We start from the raw sequence: 20318 nt of genomic DNA on the forward strand, positions 1-20318 counted from the left end.
GCAACACAACTGCAGCATTACAGAGACAAAAAACGCATGCAGTTGACCGCATGCGGTTTTCAAATGCAACAAAACCGCGTCAACGACGCACCGTGTGGCCTTACCCTTAATGACTTCAAGAGCTAATTGGCAAAGTTTATATCAATTAAGTAAATAAGATTGGAAGTGTGGGTTTCACAGGTGCTTTGTCTAATAACCGGTTCAGGACCGGGCTGTTTTGAGCCTTCAGGACCAGACACTGTTTAGCCATTTTTAGTATGCGTATAACTTTTTTATTTGTTGGGCTAGCGACGTGATTTTTGTAGGCATTGTAGAAAATGCAGGTTTATTTTTTTCATGATTTTTATACACATCCTTTTACATTCTAGAATTTTTAGGCTTATATTTTGAAAACAATAGTAGAAAAAAATGCTTTTTTTACATTTCAGCTAATTTTTTCTGGCAATAAAATAGGCCTTTTATTTGTGATGGTCATTGTCTACTGTAAATTTGGATTTATTACATGTCTATTTTAGGGTAAATGGATCAGCGCTATCATCACGATAATGATTGGCGTTGGGGACTTTTTTGGGTGGATATTTTATGTTTCATTTTTAGTTAATTTATTATTATGGTCTGTCCCTCAAAGGTCAGAAAAGACATGTGGTAGACGTAATTTTTACTTTTACACCATGTTTTCCAGTAAGGGTATGTTCACACGGCCAAATTTCAGACGTATACGAGGCGTATTATGCCTCGTTTTACGTCTGAAAATATGGCTACAATACGTCGGCAAACATCTGCCCATTCATTTGAATGGGTTTGCCGACGTACTGTGCAGACGACCTGTTATTTACGAGTCGTCGTTTGACAGCTGTCAAACGACGACCCGTAAATTTACTGCCTCGGCAAAGAAGTGCAGGGCACTTCTTTGCCACGTAATTTGAGCCGTTCTTCATTGAAATCAATGAAGCACGGCTCAAGGTTTACGAGCGTCTCAGACGCCTCGTAAATTACAAGGAGGAGCTTTTACGTGTGAAACGAGGCAGCTGTTAACAGTCTGTCTTTTCACACGTAACTGCCTCTCAGCGTGTGAACATACCCTTAAGGCCTGTTTACATTTGCTTTGTGTTTCTTTTAGTCGACTGCGCAATTGATTCCGTAAAAGAAATGGAAAACCTTATGGAACGGTGACATATGGAAACCATTAGCAAAGTATCCGTCATTATTGAGATCAATTGTGATACAAACGGGAGCTATTGTTTTCGTTTGCCTTTCCATTGAGGGGCTACCCCGACGGAAACCTCCAACGGAAACACAACGCTGATGTGAACACAGTCTTACAGGGAAAATGAGCCATCTTATAGTGACTATTGTCACTAATAGGGCTGTGCTGGATCTAGTTAAGACACCGAAAAACACCGAACAAGGAGGGTATGTGCACACACACTAATTACGTCCGTAATTGACGGACGTATTTCGGCCGCAAGTCCCGGACCGAACTCAGTGCAGGGAGCCGGGCTCCTAGCATCATACTTATGTACGACGCTAGGAGTCCCTGCCTCGCTGCAGGACAACTATCCCGTACTGTAATCATGTTTTCAGTACGGGACAGTTGTCCTGCAGCGAGGCAGGGACTCCTAGCATCGTACATAAGTATGATGCTAGGAGCCAGGCTCCCTGCACTGTGTTCGGTCCGGTACTTGCGGCCGAAATACGTCCGTCAATTACGGACGTAATTAGTGTGTGTGCACATACCCGAATGGTGTTCATGGAAGGGAACCCCAAAGGAAACCGCTTCTCCAAGAAAAAGCATTGCGTTGCATCATGTTTGCTTGAGACCACCAGGCTGTTCCACAATGCTCCTGGGAAAATGTTCTATGGACAGATGAGACAAAAGTGGAACTTTTTAGCACAAATGCACAAGGCTATGTATGGAGGAAAAAGAAAACTGCAAACCAACACCAACTCCTCATCCCATATGTAAAGCATGGTGGAGGGAGTGTCATTTTTGGAGGCTGCTCTGCTGCCTTTAGGGCCTGGACACCTCTCGATCACTTAGGGAATAATAAATTCAAAGGTGTATCAAAACATTTCACGGGAAAATGTTAGTGCGGCAGTCCATGACCTCAAGTGGAAGAGACGTCGGGAGATACTACAAGACAATGACCCAAAGCACGCAAGAAAATCAACTAAACGGTTGAAAAAGAAGATTTGTGTTTTGGAATGACCAAGTCAGAGTCCTGAGCTTAAGGGCGGATTCACACGAACGTGATTTGCGTCCGTGCAGCCCGCGTGGTTTTCACGCGGGTCGCACGGACCTATACAAGCCTATGGGGCAGTGCAGATAGTCCGGGAGTTTTGCGCAGCGTGGGTCCGCTGCGTAAAACTCACGACATGTTCTATATTTCGGCGTTTTTCGTGCATCACGCACCCATTGAAGTCAATGGGTGCGTGAAAATCACGCATGCCCCACGGAAGCACTTCCGTGGGACGCACGTTATTCGCGCAACAGCAGTAAAAGAATGAACGTAAACAGAAAAGCACCACGTGCTTTTCTGTTTACAAACATCCAAACGGAGTGTCATAATGATGGCGGCTGCGCGCAAAGCACGCAGCCGCGCATCCATATGAACAGGGCACACGGAGCTGACACGCTGCTGCCACGCGCGCAAAACTCAGCGTTTTTTGCGCGCGCAAAACGCTCACGGTCGTCTGAATCTGCCCTAATTCACACGAGCGTGACAAATTTACGCACGTAAGAAATGTAAATCTGGTCCATGTGCGTTCCGTTCTTGTATATGTGCTTTGTGAGTGGCATGTGTTTTTTCACACACTCACAAAGCACGACTTTTTTTCAATGGAATTAATTTGCAAATCACGCACCTATTGACTTCAATAGGCTTGTAGGTGCGTGAAACAGCACACAGACGAGTTTTACGCTCGTTTGAATGAGCCCTAACCCTATCAAGACGCTGTGGCATAACCCGAAAAGAGCTGTGCATGCAAGACATCCCCAGAAATATCTATGAACTGAAAACCGTTTTCAGGAATGAATAATCCAAAATTCCTCCTCAAAGTTGTGTAAATCTTATTTGCAGCTACGGGAAACGTTTGGTAGAGGTGACTGCTGCTAAAGGGGGATCTGCAGGTTATTACATTTACGGTTCACTTACTTTTCCTCCCTGTACTGTGGATGTTTATTCAATGTGCTCAATAAAAGACATGAACAATACAACCTATTGTGTGTTGTTAGCTTAGTTTGTGTTTGTATATAATAATTGTGACTTCGGCCTCATGCACACGACCGTGCATTTGCAGCTGTATACTGTCTGCCATTGCAGATAGTATAGAACACATGCTATCCCTATGAGCCAATGCACAGGACCGTGGTTTCCACAGTCAGTGCATTGCCCGGAGCTCGGACCACAAAAAACGTAGAATATGTTATTATACGGTCCGCAATTGAGGTCCGGGATCATTGAAGTGAATGCACATCTTGTGTGATTGAGGACGGCCGGTGGAGGACACTCCGCGGCCCGTCTGTGCCGTAATCACGGACTGTGCACACCTCTACAGTCGCGTGCATGAGGTCTTAGATAACAATCAGACCACATTTTATTAGTACTTAATGCAGAAATCCAGGTCATTTCAAGGGGTTCACATACTTTTTCTTACAACTGTACAAACAACACGTTTTTGTTATTAGAAATTATTTTTCTTAAATAGTATAAGAGTCCGGAAAACTGTGGCAGGTAACGTGAGCCATATTTAGTAATGACATTTCTTGAGACTGGTGGCATCAACTTTTTAGGCTTTCCACTGATTCCATTTTGCTGATCTAGAGAAGAGGGGGCTCCCTACCCTCAAAGAGCTTGCTACGCATGTATGATCATTCTATAGTGAAACAACGGTCCCCCTCTGCAGGGAATGGGGGCTGGATCCCCCCAATTTTTAGGATAGCTGTTTATCGCAGCGGGCATACCTACATGATCATAAGTGAGACATATTCATCAGCAGGATAGACAGGATTTTGTAAACACAACGTTGGAAATGACAAGCCGACCACAAAAGCATTAGCAGATTATTATAATTTTCATTTATATTAGTTCCAACCAATAGGAATGCGCTCCCTCACTCACAACTGGCTTAGGACTCCTAGATTTACCTCCATCATGACCATAGAAAAGAATAAGTTATCAGATGAGAAAATATGATAAAACATGATATTTGCAATGATCAGAACGATTTTTTTAAGTCATTCTGATTATTGTAAACGTCTCGTGTATGAACAATGTCACAATAGTGAAAAATATCACAATATTGGTTGGATCAGTGGCAAGTTTAAACGTATAGCGCATAGAAATGACTGTGTGGGCACAGGTTTGGTACCCGTTTTATGCCAGCCTGGAGTATAAAACATTTATCAAGGCACAGTCGGCATTTTAATAAGTACATGAAGACATTGATTATATTAATGACAGTTTCATAGCTCCAAACCATCTCCAGTGACAGAATTCATACGTCTGCCCAGCAAGAAATAGCTGTGCCCATCCTACTCACAGCATAAAGCCAATAAGTCTATGTATTCACTGGTAGCTGATCGTCTCCATATATTCCCTGTCTATACATCCTGCTAAACACGGGCACAGTAGCTCTCCAGTGCCCGGAGACGGATGGCATGATCTGACTGCCATCCTGTATTACTGGTGATGCATCGGAACATTCACACACAACAGGTGCAGTAAAACACACGCCACATAACTGTCCACACATGTCCCCTCTATGAACACACCGGTGCTGCCATAGGGAACGTAATCCATTATACCACAGGGCATTGCCACAAAACCAGCTGCTGATCATAATCCAGGAATAGCATAAAGGCATCATGACAAGCACCATACGTACCCACACAGTGCCCCGTACGTGTCAACCGTACATACAGAGCTGCCGCGCCGTATCTGTCGCTGTCCCCCAGCTACACCCGGAGCCCCTCCCCCTGTCCTAAGCCAGCTCCCTCCCCCTACTCTACCCGGAAGTGGTGGCTTGTGATGATGCCAGGGCTTCCTCTCACTGTTCCCAGTATGGCGTCAGTTACCATGGTAGCCGCCCCCCCGGGACTCAGCTCCCATTGACATTGGTGGCGTTGTAAAGCGGAAGTTGTGTCGTGAATGGAGGCCGGAACACGTGTGGCGCTGCTGGAGGTGATACGACGGAGGCTCGGAGGTGTCAGTGTGGATCGCGCGTGTGCTGTTTAATTGTAGCCTGGAATATTGGGTAAGTCGGGGGCTAGAGGTTCATGGGAGTAGCGAGATCCAAGACTAGCTTCTTGTACTGATGCAATATCATCTCTCCCCATAGATCAATTCCCGCTAAAATAAAAACATTGAGTAGACGCATTAAAACGGTTCAAAGTAAAAGTGGAGTAGTTGCCCAGTGCAACCAATTAGATTCCACCTCTCATTTTTCAGAAGCCCTTTGAAAAATGAAACCAGCCGCCTGACTGGTTGCCATGGGCAACTACTCCGCTTTTCCTTTGCACCTGCTTTGATCAATGTCCCCCATCGTGCTCTACTGCCAGGCTGTGAGACATAACTGGCTTCCTGCTTTCCTAGCAGTGTGAATGGCAAGTCTACAGTGATTCCTACCCCCATATTCAAGACGATCTAGAGACCTGGGTGACTATCCCTGTTAGAACTGTAATGGACTATTCTGTTGGTTGTCACCCAGAAATACCTGAAACAGCTGAATAGGATTTTTAACTCCCTGACAGAAGAAGACAACACTAAGGACAAGTCATTATATCAGGTTGTAGTGCAGCAGAAAGCTCTGTAAAAACCAGCAGCTCTACGATATTTCACATTGAAGATGCCGCCCTGTGTGATCGGTAGGGGTCTGACCACCGATACCTTTACCGATAAGCACGACAAAACGGTTGCAGTACTCGCTGTGACCTGCCAGACCATGGCGGCCACTCATGTCTACTGTAGTTGATGCAATGGAGCATATTTTACATAAAACATATATTTTGAAAGTTTTTTTTTTAGCTTTATTGTGGCCATAATGCAGGTGTAAATCTTCGAAAATCCTTTAAAATACCTGTTTACGTGATATTTACATTAGGAATGGCGAACTAAATCCCTTGTGATTTGGCTGCTTCTAATGTTCCGGATATCTTTTCTTCCAGGTACTTGTTAAAATGTCCACAGTGACAGAGACACCTACATATGGCAGCACTCAGAATTCTGCTCTGGAGCATTGCTTGGAAGTTCTTCGAGCAGCAAAGAATGACAGTGAGCAGTTTGCTGCTTTGCTTCTGGTAAGAAATAGTACCCGAATGATAATCTGATAATATTCCATAACATTGCTGTTCTTTTCATGTTCTAAGTGAGTGACCAGAAATTCTACATTCTGTACCCAATATATGTTTTCAATTACCAAATGTTCAGTTTACATTGGTGTCAGGGCTTTTAGACCATGTCCAGGCGTAAAATGCTAGGTTTTTGTCATGTCAAAAAATCAGTCAAAGATGAATCATTTCAGTACTTTTTCCACCTTTTTATTGTCACCCATAATCTGTACAATTGTATTAAAAAACAAACTGAAATCTTTTAGGGTGGAAAAATAAAGATGTGGTAGCCTAAAACTGCACACACTTAGGCCAGATTCACACGAGCGTGTGCGTTTTGCGCACGCAAAAAACGCAGCGTTTTGCGTGCGCAAAATGCATTTAACAGCTCCGTGTGTCATCAGCATATGATACGTGGCTGCGTGATATTCGCGCAGCCGCCATCATTATGACACTCTATGTTTGTAAACAGAAAAGCACGTGGTGCTTTTCTGTTTTCATTCATACTTTTCACTGCTGTTGCGCGAATCACGCGCGTCCCACGGAAGTGCTTCTGTGTGCTGCGAGTGATTTTCACGCACCCATTGACTTCAATGGGTGCATGATGCGCGAAATACGCACAAAGAACGGACATGTCGTGAGTTTTTTACAAAGCGAACTCACGCTGCGTAAAAATCACGGACTGTCTGCACGGCCCCCTAGACTAATATAGGTCCGTGCGAGGCGCCATCAGCATGGCACATCTTGACTTGGGAATTGTTGGCCACTCTTCCTTGTAAAAGCACTTCAAATCTGTCAGACTGCGAGGGCATCTCCTGTGTACAGCCCTCTTCAGGTCACCCCACAGATTTTCAATGGGATTCAGGTCTGGGCTCTGGCTGGGCCATTCCAAAACTTTGATCTTCTGGTGAAGCCATTCTTTTGTTGATTTGGAGGTTCTGCTTTGGGTCATTGTTTTGCTGAAAGGTGAAATTCATCAGCTTTTTAGCAGAGGCCTGCAGGTTTTGTGCCAATATTGCCTGATATTTGGAACGGTTCACAATTCCCTCCACCTTGACTAAAGCCCCAGTTCCAGCTGCAGCAAAACAGCCCCAAAGCATAACGCTGCCTCCACCGTGCTTCACTGTGGGTATGGTGTTCTTTTGGTGATGTGCAGTGTTGGCTTTGCGCCAAACATACCTTTTGGAATCATGGCTAAAAAGTTCAACCTCGTTCTCATCAGACCATAACACGTTTTCCCACATGCTTTTGGCAGACTTGATATAGGTCTTTGCAAAACATAGCCAGGCTTGGATGTTTTTCATTGTTAGAAAATACTTCCGTCTTGCCACCCTACCCCACAGCCCAGACATATGAAGAATACGGGAGGTTATTATCACATGCAATACACAACCAGTACCTGACAGAAAGTCCTACAGCTCCTTAAATGTTGCTGTAGGCCTCTTGATAGCCTCCCGGACCAATTTTCGTCTTGTCTTTTCATCAAGTTTTGGGGGACATCCAGTTCTTGGTAATGTCACTGTTGTCCCAAATGTAACCCACTTCTTGATGACCGTCTTCACTGTTTTCCATGGTATATCTAATGCCTTGGAAATTCTTTGGTACCCTTCTCTTTTGCTGTCACATGCAACAAAGAAAATGTCAGGAAAATCCTAATAGAACAGCTGAACTTTATATGGGGTTACTTAGAATCACTTTAAATAATGGCGGCTCTGTACTGACTACTATTTAACGTGAGTTTAAATGTGATTGGCTAATTCTGAACACAACCACATCCCCAATTATAAGGGGGTGTTCACACTTATGCAACCGCATTATTGTTGTTTTGTTATTTTTATTTTCCCCCTATAAATGATATCAGGTTTTTTTCAGTGGAATTGTACAGATTATGGGTCACATTAAAGGTGGAAAAAGTTCTCAAATGATTCATCTTGTACTGATTTTTTGACAAAAAAAAACCTGGCATTTTAACAGGGGTGTGTAGAATTTTTATATCGTGTGTGTGTGTGTGTGTGTGTGTGTGTGTGTGTATATATTACACAGCACACAAGAAAATGGCGACCGCACACTGCGAACACTAATGCCACCTAAGCCACTAAATATAAATAAATATGCATTACTGCTAAATCTACTTACAATAGGGAGGTTCTTCGTGCACATTTTAATCAAATTGTGTGAGCCCACCTGCCACGACAAGGCGACCTCTATGAAGTGGGAACCTACGCTGCATATATACTAGTCCTTCTCAATTAAATAAATTAACTTTTTGATTTATATTCTATTTCAGTAATTCAATTCAAAAAGTGAAACTCATATATTATATAGACTCATTACACCCATATGATCTATTTCCAGCATTTTTTTTCTTTTAATGTTGAAGATTATGGCTAACAGTTAATGAAAACCCCAAATTTAATGTCTCAGAATATTAGTATATTATATAAGCCCAATTTCAAAAATGGCACTGCTGAGGTGTTATGGAAGCCCAGGTTGCTTTGATAGAGGCCTTCAGCTCGTCTGCATTGTTGGGTCTGGTGTCTCATCTTCCTCTTGACAATACTCCATAGATTCTCTGTGGGGTTTAGGTCAGGCGACTTTGCTGGCCCATCAAGCACAAGGATACTGTGGTTATTAAACCAGGTATTGGTACTTTTGGCAGTGTGGGCAGGTGCCAAGTCCTGCTGGAAAATAAAATCAGTATCTCCATAAAGCTTGTCAGTAGAGGAAAGCATGAAGTGCTCGAAAATGTCCTGGTAGACGGCTGCGCTGCCTCTGGTCCACTGTGTTATATCAAGTCCAGAGTCAATGCAGCCGTCTACCAGGACATTTTCCAGCACTTCATCCTTGGGTTGTAATAAATCTATATATTATGAGTTTCACTTTTTGAATTGAGTTACTGAAATAAATTAACTTTTTGATGATATTCTAATTCATTGAGAAGGACTAGTGTGTGTGTGTGTGTGTGTGTGTGTGTATATATATATATATGTGTGTGTGTGTATATATATATATATATATATATATATATATATATATATATTTATTGTTCTTAATACCTTTTTCTTAGGTAACAAAATGTGCACGAGCTCAGGAACTGGATGATGGAGCACGACATAGGATTTTTGATGCGGTTGGTTTTTCTTTCCCAAATCGCCTTCTCTTTTCAAAGACTATGCCTGTTGGATGCCCTGACTACTTGTTTCGAAGCCTTGGGTTGACCATTTTGGCTTGTTTCTGCACGGACCCATCTCTTGCTTCAAATCCACAGGTTATCAATAAAATTCCAATTTTCAATGAAACGCTGAACATCTCTTGCCAGGAAGACATCAAAGACTTGAATTCTATGGTAGAGGATGCCTATCAATGTCTTGTAGGCATTCTTGCCTCTCCTCAGGGGGCAAAGCAGTTAGTGTCTGGTGGCACTGTGTCTTCTCTGTGTGAGGCTTATTTGAAACAGAATTATGGCTGGAGAAATGCCCTTAGAATACTTACATCGTTGCTCACCTCACTGCCCGGCAAGTGTTGGAAGAAAAACCGCTATGAGCTTCAGTGTTTGCTGGTTAAACTTAGTGAAGACTTTGTCAATGAAGGTGACAGCCATAAATTCCACTTGGCAGAAATCCTTCCAGTGTTCCTTCCTCCATCACCACTTTTGATTGAAACATCTTGGGGTATAAACTGTCTAAAACATCTATCTAAAGGCTTGCTTCAAATCCTGAGTAGTAAGCTTAGTATTTCCCAGCGAGACCCAGCATTTAAGCTTGCGGCGTGCCTTTCAAATATCTATGGATCATCTTGGATCGTGATTGACAGCAGAGTAGAAAAGGCAAAATTCTTGTCTCTGCTGGTGAACTTGGCTTGTGTGGAAGTAAGGATGGCACTGGAAGATCCCACACCACTGGATTCCAGACAAGCTGCTGCCACAGCATGTTATGCCCTGGTTGAGATGGGCATTCAGGAATGTACAAAAGAGGATGGACATCCAGTGCTTAGAGAAGAGCAGAAGTTGCAGCTTCTCCAAGTAATGCAAGAGGCTTGTGCGGCTGTTATGTACTATTTGCAGCAGGTATGTGCCATTGTCTGGATTTCTGTTGAGTATATACAGCGTGATATTGACGGACACTAACCGAGGACTGAATATAAAATGTTTCTGTACGCTTCCCTTGTGTATTTCATTCACCATAACATAGATTCTCAATCACCGAAAGTATACCAGTGAGTAACAAATGAAACCTAAGGCTCATGCACATGGCAGGAGCCGTACATTTAGTGCCTGAGACGGTTGAGATCCAGTTCTGTCCTTGGTTCTGAACTTATATCCCTTGCACAGAGTCCTAATATTGCCATGTGCATGGGCCGTAGCTGAGGAAATAGTTATATGGACAACATACAAACCATGGAAAACATTTTTTTACTCCCAAAAGTACTTCATCCTATATTTTTTTGGAGGGTTTATTTTATACATTGATAGTTCCAGGTAGCATCACAGGTAATTCTAGACTAACCTAGTCTGCATACACAGTGTGGTACATCCTAGCCGCTTAAACTTACAAAAGTGATAAAGCCAGTGAATATACAAATGAAATTCTGATGTTATGTACAACATATTATTTCTAAAAAGAAATGTATGCAAAAACTGCAACAAGAACTCTATATTATTCTCCCACTAATGTAGTATAGTCTTAAATTTCGGGAGATAAAGCCAGCCTATAGCAATCTCACCTTTTTTAAGGGGTTGTCCCAAGATTAAATGTTATCCCCTAAACACAGGATAGGTGATCACTTCCTGATCGGCGTGGGATTAGCCTATCTCCGGCAGTCCAATAGACCGTAAATAGGGCGACCGTGCACATACGCGTCCTGCCGCTCCATTCATTTTGAGGAACGGGAGCCCCGTTCTCGTGAACGGTGGGGGTCCCAGCGTGCGTACCCCCACTGATCAACATGTTATTACCTATCCTGTGGTTAGGAGATAACATTTAATGGTAGGACAACTCCTTTAAGACCCCTATGCGGGCAATCCCAGGCTTTCACGTTTACATTTCACAAAAAAAATCCATGGATGTTCTGAAACATCTATGAACACATAACTATTGGGAACTAAGTGGAAAATAATGGATAGTAATAATAAACACAAATATTATGTTTAGACCCTCAATTATATTGTTAGAAATTGTGAAAATATCTTTAATTGTAAATTTGTCTCCTGTTTCAGGTGGGTTGGGAAAGAATGGAGGATCCTTTTGTACTGGCTTCAGTCAGGTTGCTTGGCGTCTGGCTTGCGGAAGAAACCTCCTGTCTTAGGCAGGAGGTCATCCAACTCCTGCCTTTCCTCGTACATTACATGCGGACATGGTATCAGCGAGGAGTTACCTATAGGAACCAAATGAAGGAAGCATCGCAGATGACATTACTGAGCAGTAACTGGGGTGCAATGTGGCCAGGAGATGCAATAAGGTAGTGGGAGAGTGGTGTCTAAACCCCTTCACTGACGTCCTGTGCTGCTGGGGTCCCACACCAATATATTATGCATAGGCAAATTACAGTTCATCACACAAATGGCTGTTGGAATGTGGGAAGGTAAAAACTAAATTAAGAGTGCAGCACCAGATATGTATGGAGGGATGTGTATGTGTGAGGAAAGATGTCTAATGGCTATGTGCTATGGTCTCCAACACCTGTGGCAAAACAGGACCAGAGAGCACTGAAGTCCTACTAACATTGGGTATCTCCACATATATTAGGAGACGCTATCCTGTTATATGCTGAGAAATTCTACCTATTTGTCTTTCTCACATTTTTCTTTGGATTTATTTTATATCGTTTTAGATGCTGAGTGATTGATGGTACTGACAATGTCTATACATTATATTCTTCCTCCAGGTTCCTGCTACCTTCTCTGTGCCATTTGAGTGCTGAAGAAACTCCACGGAAAATACTTCTCTCTGAAGGAATTCCTGCCCTACTCTGTGAATACTATCAGCAAAAGTGGGAGATGTTCTCCTCTGAGGAAGAGCTAACGGCAGAACAAAAATCTGAGGCCCAACTGAGTCTACAGAGCTGTTGTGGGGTCTTCCTCAATCTAGTGGTGACCGAGCCAACTCTTATTTGGTAGGTATTGGATCCAAGACCATAACTGCTTTTAAATAACACTTCGTCTTTGTTTATTTTCTCTGAAAAAAATAAGGAACCGGTGTGAGAGGCGCGATGTAGAAATGGTCATTAATTTGAAGTCCTGAGAATTTAAGGCTTGACTCGCATGCAGTTTTTTTTTAGCCATACACTGTAATAAAAGCAAAAGAGAGGAGAAAGTATAAGTTCTTTATTTAGATTCTCTTTTTCTAGATCCACGCCTGGCTTTGGCTAAAAATCTGAATAGACACTGCTTTTAGAGCAGTTTTTGTAGTCAAAGCCATGAGTGGATTGTAAATGAAGGCATTTTATATGTCCTCTTTTTATCCTTTAAAATGTAGCTCCACTTTGCAGCAGTCTCTTCCATATGTTTATTTAAAGCTTAGAAAAAAACTACCTATTTCCAGGGATGCCCCTTAACCTCAAAGGTCTCCATTTATTGTCATGGTGGGTTTAAGAGAAAATAAGTGTGTTCTGTCTACCGAGACTTTCCTCCGGTTTGCCATGTATGCAGAATTGTGATTCTTTCTCCATTATACCAATGTGCACACGACTGTTCAAGCTGGTGCCAGTTTATAGTGACCGATGTTGCTGTTCTGCAGGGCCCCACTTTACCTGTTCTCCATTATTTCTCTTGTATTTATGCCTTCAATCTATATACTCCTAAATAAAAATCTATAGGGAATGGCATATTTCACAGCTCCGTGATTAATTTATTTTAATTTTGTTTTTCACAACTACCAGTCAGGAAAGCTGCTTTGCGACTCTTCTGAAACTCCTTATGCAGTCTCTTCCTGTGCAGCTGACAAAGGAAGGTCAACTGATTCTGGTGGCAAACATTTCCACTCTAGGGCTAATGATGAGCCGGTTACTTGCTTCCTCTCCAGGTAACAATATCTATTGAAACCCCTTTTTTTAATCTGTCCATACACGTAGCTTTCACCTGTCAGATGTGTTATCTGCCTTCCCTATGAACCTGTAAGCTTGGATTTGATGAGCGGGAGTGTTTATTTCATAGAGGAGAGATTGACAAGCTGCAGCAACTGCTTAACTGTTTACAGGTAAAAAAAATAATAAGGGAAAGCCTGATGTTTTTGCATGGATCTGAGATTTTTTTTGTAATTTTACGATAGACACCTTTACATAATACATTAAAATCAAACCTCTTGTTTAAGGTCACCAACTTTATAATGCATTTTATATGGTGAGGCTAGCTTTAGTTCTGCTGGTTGTCTTTAGAAACAGTCAAAAGGTTTGTTGTCAGACACCCCCCTCTCCCGCGCCCTTAATAGACTAGCTGATTTCCTATAATGCAGAGGCAATTTTACCTACATCAGATACCTGTACAGGGCCGGGTGTAAAGACTACTCTTCCCATGATGCAAATCACCAGAACAAGTTCTGCGTAAGGAATACTGGGAGACTTCAGCTTTGTAGCCTGCAGAATTGTGAATGCAGGTCTTGGCTATAATGCAGACTGGGATTTATACACGATAAATAATGAAATTTCTTTATAAAGTTACTCAACTTTTTATGGAAACTAATTTTATTTGTAAACTTCAAAAAGTTTTTCAAAGGTTGACACTAGTCTGGTGATGGGGTCTAATTGTAAACCATTTCTTGTTTCAGTTCTTCAGGAAAGCTTCTCCCAAGATTTCTTTTTGGCTGTCATTCAGTTCTTGAGCCGTTGCCATGTCGTGTCCAGTGAACCTGATGAAGAAAAACCACATATTGCCCTCTGTGATGGCTATGCTGAGGCATGGGCAGACATCTCTGAATTGTGGTACCTGGGGGTACAAGCATTCTCTGCCTGTCTTCCTTTGTTGCCCTGGTTGTCCTCTCTGGTGCTCACATCTGGCTGGTTACAAGACTTACTGTGTCTCCTCGAGAAGGTTTCACCAGAATCTGTTGATCTGGAACTAGTCACTGTATTGCAAGCCCTTCTCACACAACTGGCTCAGATCAGTGTCCCCTGCAGAGAGCTAATCCAGCATCATGGAGGTGTAGAGAAGGCTAATATATATGGCATGGCTGCCCTGGAACAATGCTTGTCTGAAATGCTCTGAACAGTCACTTTTCGGTGCAGCAATGTAGAATTCCTGGTTCTCAAACTTATAAGCTTTAGAAAGATGTATTGGAAAAGCACTTATATTTAGATTTGCTTTAAGATCAGTCAATTACTTTCCGTCCATCAATAAGTTTGAAACCTACCTATGTAATAAGTACGAGTCCAAAAAGAGTCATATAACACATGCCTTTGTGTTAAATAATACAGAGCCCACACTTACCGAGTCGTTGAAACATGTACACTTATTTACAGCAAAACTCTGAAATGTTTTAATACTAGCTATATACAGTCCAGTTATTATTCTAGTTTTTTGTTAGGCTGAAATATTGAAGCTTGTTTGTCCAGCTTTTTACAGCAGTAACATTTGTTAATGCCAAGCTCTGGTTACTAAAAATATACGAAAAACTCAGTGACCATCAATCTGTTGTTTAAATAAAAATATAGCTGTTGAGCATGCGCCCTGCCGCTCCATTCAAAGTCTATGGCAGTGACAGAATCTGCTCCTGACTGTGGGCCTATGGCTGGGGGAAACGGGGGATACGGGACGCCCGTTCTGGTGATAGGTGGGGCTCCCAGGAGTTGAGACCCACTGGTCTAGCTGTTGATCTAGCAGTTACCAGTGGATAGATGATAACTTGTTGTAACAGGGAGACCCCTTTAATTTACAGAGGTACAATAATTCTTTATACTTCACACCTCAGCTTCTGCAGAACAACCTTTTGAAGAAAAGATGGGAGCTTCATGTGACAACTGATTGAGTTGTCTGAATCTCTGCGGTGTATATATTAGGGTATGTTCACACAGCCTATTTTCGGCCATTTTTCGGGCCGAAAAACGGCCGAAAAATCGGAAGCAGAACGCCTCCAAACATCTGCCCATTGATCGCAATGGAAAAAACGGCGTTCTGTTCCGATGGGCCGTTTTTATACGCGGCCGTTTTTCAAAACAGCCGCGTAAAAGAAGTGCATGTCACTTCTTGGGGTGTATTTGGAGCGGTTTTTCATAGACTCTATTGAAACCGCTCCAAAAACGGCCGTAAAAACGCAGCGAAAATCGTGAGTGGCTTAAAAAAAAGTCTGAAAATCAGGAGCGGTTTTCCCTTGAAAACAGCTTCGTATTATCAGACGTTTTTGACTCGTGTGTGAACATACACTTACAGTGGCGGCCACGGCTACCTGGCCACAATAAATATCCCCACCCCCCGGTGCTATCCACCTTGCCTCATGGGGTTACATGTGAGCAGTCTGCGACTTCCAATTCCTATACCAGCAGTCTGCACAGGAGGAACGACTCCTGGCAGCAGTGATTTGTAATAGATTGCTTGTGCCAGGAGAGATGAAAGGTGCTGATGTTGTGCTTCTCTCTTTTAAAAGGTTGACATCTATTTCCCCCTAACTCTCTAAAAACATGTTCTTGGCTAAGTATACATCTTTACTCAATATGTATTGGCAGCTTAAAGGGAATGTGTTGCCAGAAAAACATGTTTTTTTTTTAAAAATTAAACATTTAGTGTGTGGGTGATTAAACACTGTTCAATTTTTTTTTATTTTTTTGCACGAGTCCAGGTAATATTATAAATTATTTCTAATTTATAATACTACCCATTTTTGGTCACTAGATGGAGCTGTTCCCAAAATTGCAGCATTGCAACATTGGGTTAAAAGCCCTCGCTCTAGTGAGCTCTCAGCATCCCCCCCTCCTTTATCCTGGCTAGTGCCGGGATAAACGAGGGGTTTGAACGATGTAACCTCCTACACTGTGTGTCGCCATTTTTTGAGCTAACCCACAGTGTAGTAGGTTTACATACAGTAGTAAACACACACAAACACGAACATACATTGAAATCTCTTACCTGCTCCTGCCGCCGCGGCTCCCTCCGGCCCGTCCGCTCCGTTTGCTGCCGCTGGTGCAAGTGCACAAATCCGGAAGCCGCGACCGGAAGTAGTAATATTACTGTCCGGCCGCGACTTCCGGTCCACAGGAAAATGGCGCCGGACGGCGCCAATTTCGAATAGGACTGTGTGGGAGCGGCGCATGCGCAGTTCCCACACAGACGCCGTACACTGCAGTCAATGGGACGGGAGCCGTTCGCAGTCCCTATGGGACTGTGGCTGCCGTATTCCATGTCTGTATGTGTCGTTAATCGACACACACAGAAATGGAACAAAAAATGGCAGCCCCCATAGGGAAGAAAAAGTGTAAAAATAAGAAAAAGTAAAACACAAACACACAAATGAATATAAACGTTTTTAATAAAGCACTAACATCTTTAACATATAAAAAAATAATTTGTGATGACACTGTTCCTTTAAGTGATGGCATTGTGTATCTGATGGGATCTGTTCACTGGGACCCCCACTGATTACTATAACAAAGGGAATACTGATTACCGTTGTAAGTGAAATTTGTGATGCAGTGTGTGGGCTTATTAAAGGATCCATTATAAGCCACATAAAGGATCTGTGTGTGAAATACAATTATGAGATGGTTAAAGTGGAACAAATATTTCACAGAAGCTTGCAGTCCCAAGGTAAAAGTGCATGCACATGAAAAAGAGAAAAGGGAAAGCGCACTCCCAAACTATTAATATGTTTAAAAACGACCCTGATTTATACTTTCCTATGTTGTAATTTGTTACTATAAGGCTACTTTTACACTTTGCAGTGCCCGTTTGTTAAACGTATCCATTTACTCAATGGAGACTAAAAGAGGGTCTTTTTGGCCTCCATCAGGCTGGTATACAGAACTTTACAAAACTTTTAGGCCTCATGCACACGACCGTAAAAACACCCGTTATTGCGGGTCGTTATTACGACCCGCAATAACGGGCTCATAGGCTTCTGTTAGCCACGGGTACCTTCCCGTTTGCTCACGGGAAGGTACCCGTGCCGTTAAAAAAGATAGAACATGCCCTATTTCATGCCGTAATAACGGCACGGGCATCCCATAGAAGTCTATGGGGCTCCCGTAATCATGGGTGGCTGCGTGTGTTCACCCGTGATTACGGGAGCGTTGCGAGGTGAGGCGAGGTCAGGGGACTACCCGGTCTGCAGGCCACAGCCCAGTGGCGTAACTACCGCCGGGACTACAATGAAAACTATGGCAGAGCGGGGAGGTATCTCCCCGCTCTGCCATAAACAAGACATGTATCCCCTATCCTGTAAAAAATAAAAATAAAAGACGTTCATACTTACCGACAACTTCCTGCTTCCTCCAGTCCGGTCTCCCGCCCGTTGCCTTGGTGACGCGTCCCTCTCGACATCCGGGCCGACGTCCTGGATGACGTTTCAGGCCATGTGACCGCTGCAGCCAATCACAGGTCAATCACATGCTGCAGCGGTCACATGGACTGCCGCGTCATCCAGGGATGTCGGGCTGGATGTGAAGAGAGGGACGCGTCACCAAGACAACGGCCGGGTAAGTATGAATTTCTTTAACTTTTATTACAGAAAAGGCTGTCCCTTCTCTCTATCCTGCACTGATAGAGAGAAGGGGCTGCCGATTTAGTGCAGTGCTATTTTGCTGCCAAAAACGTGCTCGTAAATACGGGTGGAATACGTGTGACACCGGACCCATATTTACGAGCACGGGTTCGTAAATACTGGTGCAAAACGGGTGGAATACGTGTGACACCGGACCCGTATTTACGCCAGTATTTACGGGTGGGAAAAAATACGGTCGTGTGCATGAGGCCTTAGGCAGTTGTGGAAAAATGCTGCAAAGTAAGAATGTTTTCAAAGAAGTATTAACCCCTTAAGGACGCAGCCTAGTTTTGGCCTTAAAGGGAATGTGTTGTTAGCAAAAAATGTATTTTTTTTTTTAGTTAAACAATTAGTGTGTGTGTTATAAAACATTGTTCTAATGTTTTTTTTTTTCACGAGTCAGGAAATATTATAAATTGGATTCAATTTATAATATTTCCCATTGCTGGTCACTAGATGGAGGAATTCCCAAAATTGCAGCATTGCGTGTGGTAAAGCAACCACATTGCTTTATGCTGCAAAATTGGGAAAAAAATCCCTCGCTCTAGTGAGCTCTCAGAATCCCCCCCTCCTTTATCCTGGCTAGTGCCGGGAAAAACGAGGGGATTGAACGGTCTAACCTCCTACACTGTGTGTCGCCATTTTTTGAGCTAACACACAGTGTAGTAGGTTAACATACAGTAGTAAACACACAGTAAAACACGTACATACACAGACATAACTTACCTGCTCCTGCCGCCGCCGCTCCCTCCGGTCCGTCCGCTACCTCCTCTCCAAGTGCACAAGTCCGGAAGCCGCGACCGGAAGTAGTAATCTTACTGTCCGGCCGCGACTTCCGGTCCACAAGAAAATGGTGCCGGACGTCGCACAGTTCAATTTGGACTGTGTGGGAGCGGCGCATGCGCCGTTCCCACACAGACGGCGTACAGCATAGTGGATGGAACGGGCCCCGTTCGCATTCACTATGGGACTGTATGTGCCGTATTCCATGTCTGTATGTGTCGTAAATCGACACATACAGAGATAGAAAAAAAAATGGCAGCCCCCATGGACAAGAAAAAGTCAAAAAATCAAAAAAAGTAAAACACAAACACACAAATAAATACAAAAATGTGTAATAAAGCACTAAAAGCAAATTGATATAAATTTATTTTTTTTCGTGACACTGGTCCTTTAAAGTATTCAAAACAGCATTTAGAAAGTTTTTTTTAACCCTTCAGACGTTTCACAGGAATTTAAGCAAAGTGGAGGTGAAATTTACAAATTTAATTTTTCTTGCTGAATTTCAATTTTATTCAATTTTTTTTTATGTAACACAGAAACACTACTAAATATGTATTGTCCAGATTCTGCAGTTTTTAGAAATGTCCCACATGTGGCTCTACTGCGCTCGTGGACTAAAACACAAGCCCTAGAAGCAAAGAAGCACCTAGTGCATTTTGAGGCCTCTTTTTTATTAGAATATATTTTAGGCAGCATGCTAGGTTTGAAAAGGTGTTGAGGTGCCAAAACAGTAGGAATCCCCCAATAGTGACCCCATTTTGGAAACTACACCCCTCAAGGAATTCATTTATGGTTGTTGTTACCATTTTGACCGCACAGTTTTTTCACAGCACCTATTTGAATTGGGCTGTGAAATGAAAAAAAATTCGTTTTTTCCAATAAGATGTCATTATTTTATCAGAATTTCTTATTTTCACAGGGAACAAAATACCCCATTTTGTTGCCCAATTTCTCCTGAGTGCAGCAATACCCCATTTGTGGCGATAAACTGCCGTTTGGGCCCATGGGAGGCCTCAGAAGGGAAGGAGCGCTGTATGTTCTTTGGAGTGCAGATTTTGCTGGTTTGGTTTTCGTGTGCCATGTCGCATTTGCAGAGCCCCAGAGGTATCAAAGCAATGGAAACCCACCAGAAGTGACCCCATTTTGGAAACTACACCCCTCAAGGAATTCATTTATGGGTAATGTGACCATTTAGACCCCATAGTTTCTTCACAGAACTTATTTGAATTGGGCTGGGAATTAAAAAATATATATTTTTTCCAATAATATGTAGTTTTGGCTGAAAATGTCTTATTTTCACAAGAAATAAAATACCCCATTCTGTTGCACAATTTGTTCTGAGTGCCGCAATACCCCATTTGTGGTGATAAACTGCCGTTTGGGCCCATGGGAGGGCTCAGAAGGAAAGGACCACCATTTGGCCTACTGGGGAGTTTCTGGTGCAAAGTCATGTATGCAGAAGCCCCTGAGGTACCAGTACAGTTGAAACCCGCAAGAAGTGACCCCGTTTTAAAAACTACACCCTT

The 20318-nt window shown here is 42.8% G+C and overlaps 2 protein-coding genes across 3 annotated transcripts in view; one reads left to right on the forward strand and one right to left on the reverse strand.

The window, feature by feature from the left end:
- The window catches only part of KIAA0319L (KIAA0319 like), a 139605-nt gene extending 134623 nt beyond the window's left edge, over nt 1-4982 (reverse strand). The window contains exon 1 of the mRNA XM_075853361.1: nt 4888-4982. The gene's annotated coding sequence lies outside the window, so the exon portion shown is untranslated. The remainder of the gene's footprint in view (nt 1-4887) is intronic.
- On the forward strand, nt 4902-16075 carry NCDN (neurochondrin). Of its 2 annotated transcripts, none has more exons than XM_075853362.1 (7): nt 4902-5256; nt 6167-6298; nt 9396-10394; nt 11544-11785; nt 12212-12439; nt 13205-13347; nt 14089-16075. In XM_075853362.1, the coding sequence occupies exons 2-7, from the start codon at nt 6179-6181 to the stop codon at nt 14523-14525; spliced, it is 2169 nt and encodes a 722-aa protein (XP_075709477.1). In that variant the 5' UTR covers nt 4902-5256; nt 6167-6178; the 3' UTR covers nt 14526-16075. The 2 variants fall into 2 exon arrangements, with proteins under 2 accessions (XP_075709477.1, XP_075709478.1); XM_075853363.1 differs by lacking the exon at nt 4902-5256 and adding an exon at nt 5408-5787.
- Nucleotides 16076-20318: the final 4243 nt, after the last annotated feature.

This window comes from Rhinoderma darwinii, chromosome 2 (assembly GCF_050947455.1).
Source record: "Rhinoderma darwinii isolate aRhiDar2 chromosome 2, aRhiDar2.hap1, whole genome shotgun sequence".
NCBI classification, from domain to species: domain Eukaryota; kingdom Metazoa; phylum Chordata; class Amphibia; order Anura; family Rhinodermatidae; genus Rhinoderma; species Rhinoderma darwinii.